This window comes from Octopus bimaculoides, chromosome 20 (genome assembly GCF_001194135.2).
Source record: "Octopus bimaculoides isolate UCB-OBI-ISO-001 chromosome 20, ASM119413v2, whole genome shotgun sequence".
NCBI classification, from domain to species: Eukaryota; Metazoa; Mollusca; class Cephalopoda; order Octopoda; family Octopodidae; genus Octopus; species Octopus bimaculoides.
This window is the reverse complement of record NC_069000.1, coordinates 1,325,687-1,334,400: the sequence shown is the minus strand read 5'-3', so window position 1 is coordinate 1,334,400 and position 8,714 is coordinate 1,325,687. Positions and strand designations below refer to the sequence as shown.

At 37.1% G+C, this 8,714-nt stretch overlaps 1 protein-coding gene and 1 long non-coding RNA gene across 2 annotated transcripts in view; one reads left to right on the top strand and one right to left on the bottom strand.

Moving 5' to 3' along the window:
• LOC128250359 (uncharacterized) overlaps nucleotides 1-553 on the bottom strand; it is a 125,590-nt gene extending 125,037 nt beyond the window's left edge. Inside the window, exon 1 of the long non-coding RNA XR_008266385.1 lies at nucleotides 270-553. This is a non-coding gene — a long non-coding RNA (uncharacterized LOC128250359). The remainder of the gene's footprint in view (nucleotides 1-269) is intronic.
• The window catches only part of LOC106877544 (multiple epidermal growth factor-like domains protein 10), a 17,712-nt gene extending 11,114 nt beyond the window's left edge, over nucleotides 1-6,598 (top strand). The window contains exons 7-14 of the mRNA XM_014926472.2: nucleotides 1,056-1,310; nucleotides 1,539-1,721; nucleotides 2,849-2,992; nucleotides 4,220-4,354; nucleotides 4,919-5,009; nucleotides 5,857-5,927; nucleotides 6,226-6,308; nucleotides 6,394-6,598. Of these exons, the coding sequence (XP_014781958.1) occupies nucleotides 1,056-1,310; nucleotides 1,539-1,721; nucleotides 2,849-2,992; nucleotides 4,220-4,354; nucleotides 4,919-5,009; nucleotides 5,857-5,927; nucleotides 6,226-6,293 (947 nt within the window). The 3' untranslated portion in view covers nucleotides 6,294-6,308; nucleotides 6,394-6,598. The remainder of the gene's footprint in view (nucleotides 1-1,055; nucleotides 1,311-1,538; nucleotides 1,722-2,848; nucleotides 2,993-4,219; nucleotides 4,355-4,918; nucleotides 5,010-5,856; nucleotides 5,928-6,225; nucleotides 6,309-6,393) is intronic.
• Nucleotides 6,599-8,714: the final 2,116 nt, after the last annotated feature.

Sequence of the window (8,714 nt, the reverse complement as noted above, 5' to 3'; positions counted from 1 at the left end):
TATAAATTTTCATTAAAAGATGCCCATCTTCGTGAAAGTTATGAAAGTTTTCTGAAACTCCTCTCTCCAACCCCTCACAAAAAATTCTTTTCCGCAATACTTTCTAAGCAAGTGAGTATTATTATTATGCAAAGAAATAATTCGACGTAAAATATAAAAATTATTAGAATTGGGAAATCAAATGTGAAAATATGAAGAGGCCGGCAGAAAAGCGCCCGGAGGGCAGTCGTTCTGCTCGTTAGACTAATTATTATAAGAAGGTTGTATACCTGAAATGACAGCTGGTCTGGAGTAGGACTAGACCGGACTGTTGGAGGATACCATTGGTCAGTTGGTATTCCGAAACAAAAGGCTGGCCGTCGGGCAACCGTTACTTATTGTGTTCATATTGTAAACAATGTAAAGATGCTAGAAGGGGCCAAGAAGTCGCTTAAGTGATTGGCTTATAAGAAGGATGACCATCGAATTGAACATAGAGATGATGTAGGGGAGGTAACTAATGGTTATTCTGCGTTACACTATTTGTTAAGGGCTGTGTGTAGGAACAGTTGAATTAATTTAATTTAACTTTATTTAATTTAACTTTATTTAATTTAATATATGGAGCCTACCATAGATGGGCGGGCAGTAAAAATTTTAAATAATACTATTGTTACATATCAGGTAAATCTGTGCAATAAAATATACTTATATATAAACATATGTATATTAAATTAAATTAAAGTTATTGTCATCTTTTGAAGTCGTACTGGCACCTAACAAAGACAGGTGATGAACATGATGACAGTGAAGATGATGACGGGGAAGATGATGATTTCTATAGTCTGACAAAGAAGTGGGGGGGGGGGGATTTATTGGCCCCAGTTTAGTCTGCTTAGATTTCGGAAAAGTTTAATATTGTTGGTAGCAGAGTTTTATATATTTTTACCATGGCTTGAACTCATGATCTTGTCGCTTGTAATCCAGTATGTTATCCTCATGTGGATGTTCCTAGTATGTTAAACATTTCCCTTTTGCACTCAAACCGTCTTTGTTCTGCTCTCTATCTGTTTCAGAGAATGTTGCTAAAGGAAAGTTCGCCATCATAAGTAAAGTGGATTCCCATGCAGACACAGTCTTCAGTGATGGAGTCTGTGAGGAAAAGTCTGTCGCAAGGTTTGCTAATCTGAGTATTGATGGCATCTATGACTCATCTGAACAACATGCTGCCTGTGCTTCATCAAGATGGATGAAGCGACCTTTCTGGTACGTGGTCTTGGATCAAAGATATCCCATCAATCAAATACGGATATACAACACTGGCACCTACAGTAAGTGTAACACATAAGCATCGTCATCTTTGCTGTTATTGTTATTGTCCTGTATTTAATGGTGTAAATCATTTGTGAACAACACAGTGCATATCTTTATATATCTCTAACACCAGGTGAATTGATGAGAATGTATTCTCTAACACCCATAAGCACAGCCTACCCACAAACTGACGAAACACATACCCTTGTATATAAAGCACTAACCATAGTTTGTATTTCTTGCAGGAAGTCGATTGAAAGGTTTTGTGGTACTGGTTGACCCCAGCGTTTGCCTTGAAAGCAAAAACAACGAACATTTACAAGATGTCATCGATATTAAATGTGAAAAGATAAGATACGCTATCCGAGTCATAGTTCTTCTGCCGGTTGACTGGGGACAACTAACCTTGTGTGAAGTTGAAGTTCTGCGTAAGTTGAGCAAAATTAACTGATAAAAGGGAGGTAACTAAAACACTACAGTAATATTTCGACTTAAATTGGAAGGAATCTCTGCGACCTTTCCTGGTAGGATTTGAACTTAGAATACCGAGGGGAGGAACTGGGTACCGATAGGGATTTAGCCTGCTTCTCTGCTATTCCTGAAAGATCTTCTATTCTAGATTTATTCAAATAATAATAATAATTACATTTAGACAAAGAAGATAGAAAAAAAAATGAAATAAATGGATGAAAAAAAGATTATGTGGTTAAGAAGTTTGTTGAAACAATTACATGGATCTGGGTTCAGTCCCACTGAATGGTAACTTGGGCAAGTGTCTTCTCCTATAGCCAAGAGCTGACCAAATCCTTGTGAGTGGATTTGGTAGATGGAAGCCTGTCATCTTCAACTTACAACCTGTCTGACACACAACTGATCAACTGCGCAACGATTGGCGTGCCAGCTCCCGGCTGCAATAATAAACAGTCCAGTTGAAATCTAATGGGTTTAATTTCTTAGAAATTAACCCATTTATGGATGATGTCAACTAACAAATGCTTCTCCTAGGTTTGGTTATCGATCACCACTGTGTTGGATGACTATTCTGTCATGGAGACATCAAAGCAACCTCATATTTGTTCATAACACAACTGCTTCAGTCCCCAAAATGTTTGACTAATGCCAGTATAATAGTATAATACAGAATGCTGTGTGTGACTTTTACCTGAGAATGTACCTTAACAATGTAAAAATTTAAAACAAAGCTATGTAGGCCTACACGCCGACTTACAACCAAATCGACTTATGATCAGTCAGTCAGAAACAATCATGGTCGTTAGTCAATGATAGCCTGTATATATGTATATATTTGTGCGTTTGTGTCTGGCAGAGTGACTTGCATCATGGTACTGTTTTTCTCACAGATGGTGCCCAACTGACCTTACTATACTGCATAGTTGACAAAATCAAAAACAAACAATGCACATGTGTGAAATAAAAGATATAATATGGTGACAATTTACCCATTACACCCTGTGTATACACACACACACACACATGGATGTATAATTATATTCTTCATATTATTCATATAACACTAATTGTTTAATTCGTACAGAATGCCTACCTGGATTCTATGGTGTCCGTTGTAAAGAATTCTGTGACTTGTGCTATGAAAACAGATGCAACCAGTTCTCAGGTGACTGCACTGATGGTTGTGTGAGTGGTTACACCTGGAATGAGACTATTTCCTTGTGTGAAGGTAAGTAAATGAATTCTTTGAGTTGGTTTGGAAATGTCATGAGATTTGCTTTGAGCCTTCAAAGATTCCAAGGTAAAGACGATGTTTTAGGATCCAGGTGAACCAGGCTACCTTTTACTTGTTTTAGTCAATAGACTGTGGCCATGCTGGGGCACCACCTTCGAGAATGCCAGTTGAATAAATTGACCCCGGGACTTATTTTCTAAGCCTGGTATTTATTGTATTGGTCTCTTTTGTTGAACTGCTAAGTTACGGGGATATAAACACACCAACACTGTTTGTTAGACCAGGGTGAGGGGCAAACATAGACACAAAGACATACATACACATAGATATGCATACATATATATAAGATGGGCTTCATTCAGTTTCCATCTACCAAATCCAGTCACAAGGCTTTGGTCAGCCCAAGGCTATGTTAGAAGACATTTGCCCAAGGTGTCATGCAGTGGAACTGAAATGTGGTTGAGAAGGAAGCTTCATATCATAGCACACTGTAAGTACACCATACCTTTAGCACACTGTAAGTACATCGTGTCATTGTATGAGTTTTCTCGCCTGTAGTAAGAGGGCAGTGGCAGGGGAGACAATTCTAGAGAAAATTCAGTGTTTTAAAGGTTAAATTTCATTAATAACTTATATAAAAGTTTCTTTGTTGCTGTTTTATGCCTTCTTCCCCATCCTTGATTGAAAGAGGTTTGGATAAGTTTGTATGGTGAGACGAGAATCTAAACATTCTGAATAAGAATCTGCATTCTTTAAAAATCACACGTATTCTAAACGTGGCAAACACAAATATTTTCCCCTTTCTGATTCTGATAATGTTTTCACTTTTCTGTGTTTTGTGCCCCCACTTTTGGTTTTCACTGTTGCCTTTCTTCAATGGGGCTGCTTTCTGTCCCCTTTTTAACTCTTTTCTGATGAGTTGTAGGGCACCAGGGCAATGTATACAGTAAGATCATTATTATTATTATTATTTAAAGTACCCCATCGGAGAGAGAGAAAGAGGTGAAGAGAACTTTTAAATGTTTAAGAAATCACTGAAAATACAGATTTTTGAAACCTGTAGAGTCAGTGCCAACGTCTAAATAAAAAATTCTGAAGAAAGACTTTACATCAAACAACAATGTTAGTCTTTTAGACAGCATCCAAACTACGACATTCTAAACATATCTCTACCTGAGTTATGGTCCTTCCTTTTCTCCTATTTTTGTTTGTCTTTTTCAGAATGTAAAAGCGGAACATTTGGTCAGAACTGTTCTCGGCAGTGTAATTGTATCGACAACACAGAGTGTCACCATATCACTGGGGTATGTCCAGCTGGATGTCCTGACGGGTACGAGTTACCTGATTGTCAGAAGGGTAAGGATTATTGGTCAGGTGACCACATCTCTTATTGTAGAGTAGACTGTTGTATCATAACTGTGGTTCCCAACCATTTTTTTTTTTACCTATGGATCCATTTGAACCCTATTTCATTTGCGTGGACCCTCATAGCCATTTGACTAATCAATAATCCTATCAAAGTTTTTATAATTAAATATAAGAAATTGTATGAAAATTGTTGAAATATTTTGTGTGATGTAGAAATGTAACCAGTTTATTACAGATAAGTTTTAATGACAAAATCTTACATGGATCTCTAAGGGTTATATGGGCTCCTAAGGGTTATATGGTTCCCTAGGAGCCATATGGACCCCAACTGAGAACCACAGTATCATAGTATTGAGAGTGGTAATGGATCTATAAAAGAAACAGTCATTTGTTAAAACAGGAACATTATTGTTGTTGTAGTTGGTCAGACCCTTAATGAGTTAAACACCTTCCATCTGCGCTTATGTGTGTAGGTGTGTGTGTATATATATATATATGCTAGCATCCATTGTAAAGACTTTCATTACATTTTCCCCTGTGTTTTTCTTTCAGAAACTGCTCCATTAGACATAACTCTCATTATTACTCTGACTGTATTAGGTGTGTTGTTGCTGGTTTGTGTGGTCATCATTTGCTGTTGGTGGTAGGTTCAACCTTTGTATTTTCTCCCATTGAAGCAGTTTCAGAATCAATCTTATTTGCAATGGATGCTAATCCAGTTTAATCCTCATCCATCTAGTTTTTAATGGTGCATGCATTTTTTAGCTTTTACTTGTTTTAATCATTAGACTGTTCCTGGAAAAGAATGGAACGGTGACTGCTGAAAAGCCTTTGTTCATCAGTTTGCTTGGTCAGCGCTGAGGTGAAGCTAAAAAGCATCTAATACACGTGTTATTTTACATTTTCTGTGCAGAAAGAGGACAGCTTTTGCCATTTTGATCTGATGGTTGCGCGTGGGCTTGCGCGTTGACTCTGATAACGTATTGAAACAAACTCCTTATTTCACATTTAGGTGCTTCAGCAGGCACCAAATTTTGATTAATGTTCATTCAACAACAGCAGCTTTGAATAGGCTCTCATAATGATATTCTTAGCATGGATCTTTCCATGGCCAAGGTCGACTTTGCCTTTCATCCTTTCGGGGTTGATAAATTAAGTACCAGTTGCGTACCGAGGTTGATCTAATCGACCAGCCCCAAAACATTTCAGGCCTTGTGCCTATAGTAGAAAGGATCTTTCCATGGCCTTTTGCCATGTAGCCAATCGATGATGTATCCTCTTCGAAGTAGCCCACGTCTCATTTGCATATAAGAGCACAGGTAGAACGGTGCTATTGAAGAGTCTGGTACATATGGCATCGTCTGGCTTTGCTTTGAGCATTCTCTTTATTGCATCAAATGCCGTCCATCCTGTCCTTACTTTCTTTGCGAGCTCAGCTCTTCATATCTCAGTATATATTATATATACAATTGTTTTTTCCCATTTAACAGTTACAAGAGAGGGAAAACACGTGAAGAAAAATCAGAATTGACGTCCTCAAGTTATGTAAAGACGAATGAGCGTATGTATCAGAATACTACAGAAACTTGCTTGCTTGTTATGAATATCTCTCTGTTGTGATGTGTATGTATGCATGTATGTAGAAAATGCGTTGTGTGTGTGTGTTTATAATGCCAACTGCTGCACATCGTGTGGATGTGTATATGTATGCAGTGAATATTTTGACTGTTTATACTCATACATTCGTATGATTCCATACACAACTTTTCATGTTGATCTAACCGACTCATCTCCATCTTCCCCAGGCGCTGCCCTTATGGCAAAAATTTGAAATAATTATTCTTCATGTTCTGTTGAAGGTGATGAACATAAAAAGAGCAGCTTTCAGGAGGAGAAGACAACAGCAGCAGCAAACGAAACCCAATAGAGTTCAGGGGCCCCTGTAAGTTTCACTCCCTTCAAATTTGCCTCAATTTCTTGTCAAGTGTCTTATTATTATTATTAAAATTTTTGTTTTCTTATTGCAGTTCCAAGACAAATCTTCCTGAAGATGCATCATTCATTAATGTGTGCAGCAATTAATTAATTTGACCTTTCACAACATTTGAGAAAGAACTTTTGCCATTATTTCAACACCATTTCAACCAAATATTGACCCCAGTCTGCCAACACATTGAAACAATGTTACTTAACGGAGGAGAATTCATTAAAAACCCTTGAAATTTTCAGAAATTTATTTTCTATATGAGAGAGAGAGAGAGAGAGAGAGAGAGAGCATGAGCTTTTACTATACTTATGTCTGCCATAGAGACGAAGCTAAAACCAGACTGGAACCTAGTACAGCTCTCCAGGTTACCAGTTCCAAGTCAAACTGTCTAACCCATGCCAGCATGGAAAGCGGATGCTAAATGAAAGATGATATATAGTATGTATATATATTATACTTGATGCAGTTCTTGGAACCATCAGATGCTGTCCAACTTAAACTACGATGGGCAACAGGTGTTAAAAATAATGAAGGTTTTAATTTAAATATACACATTTCAAAACGGTTTAGTATCAAAGAACCAGAGGTTAACTGACGTGAGTTGATATCAAAAGTGTTAAATCACCTGGAATCGTCTTTCTAATAAATGTTGATTTCAAATATTGGCACAAAGCCTGCAATTTCAGGGAGGGGGTAAGCTGACTCCAGTGTTTAATTGGTACTTATTCTATCAACCCCAAAATGATGAAAGGCAGAATTTGAAATTAGAATTCGGAGATGGATAAAATGATGCCAAGCATTTTGCCCAGCTGACCACCGTTCTCTTTCTAATAAATACTGACCAATGACTGAAGCCTAAAGTAAAAAAATAGATGAAACTATTTCCACCAAAATTTAGTCATCATCTTATAAAAAAAGGTGTGATAGGACCAACACTAATCTTTTGTTGGGAATGTGGACAGAAATTTGCTTGCTTGTGCATTTTGCTTTCTTTACAAACTATCAATTTCGTCAATTAAAAAAAATAGCTTTTTACCTTGAAAACGTTGCGTGCCCTTGTTGAGCTTAAAGGGAAACAATCAGACAGGATGAGCTTTCTGCTGTATGTAATACATTTATAAGGCTGAAGGGGTTTTAGCATAAAACTGATGTGTTGATTGTCAATCCTGATCATCTAGATCTATGAATATCCCATCCTTTTAGGGGGTTATGTGGGACTACATTATTCAGTATGTCCTTTCGTTTTTAAGATAGTAGGGCGTGATTTGACTGCTATTTCTAGCTGGTTTAGTAACCATGAAGATGGTCTCTACACATTAAACGAAATGGTTCAACTTCTGGCACGAAAATACTATAATGAATAGTTATTATTTTTTTTTTTTTTACTGGTTTGGTGGAGAGCAGGGGCTCTCAAACCACAATAAACTAAACATAACTTATGTATCCGCAAAATCTGGGGACAGCAATTTGGCATTCTGTTTGTTGTTGCTAAGGAAGGTTTTCAACAATGTTTAAAGACAAAACCAAATTTCATATAAGACAGCCAGTTCTAAATAATGATGTCGGTGTACGTCTAAAACTGTGTCCAGAATTCAGTTACTTGTTGGAACGGTCAAGTTTAAGGGACAAAAATAATATTAAATACATATATTGTCTGTGCGTCGTGGTGTTTGGTTTAAAAGTGAAATCTCTTATCCGGCCAAGACTCATTTAGAAATGATTATCTTCCTTGCAATAACAAGTCACCATGTTTCAAACCAAGAAGTTGATCGATCCTATTGGCACCCGGTATTTGATTGCTTCTTTATCTTATTGACCCTCGAAGGATTGGAAGGAATAGTTGAGATTTGAACTTTTTAAATTATATATCAATTACAAATACATGTCGGTTGCTTGTTGTTTGATACTCAACATTTTACAAGGAGCAAAACACGAGAAAGAGGTACACTGGAAGGAAAGAATTGAGAAACTTTGTTCTAGTTTAAGGAAGCTTTGGTTGGTATTTCTAGCAGGTTGCGAGACCATGTAAAAGTTGTTCCCATGGCGACAAACAGCTGTGACTGAGAGGTTACAATTAGATAATTTTAAACGTTTGTAACATTTTTATTATTAAATTCTAGAAAAAAAATGAATGCAATTTTCGTATTCAGCAAACAAAACTACATGAGAATTTCATTTTTCGAAAATTGGAAGAAATACAAGCTCCATATTAAGTCCTTCATTTAATCAAAGCTCATCTCAGTATGGAAGATGGAGGTTAAAAGATGTTGATTACGTATATATCTAGTCTAGTAGTGGTCCATCCATGGGCAGGTCCTCTGCATGCGAATCTTCTCCAACACTTTTTATACGACTTGGGGG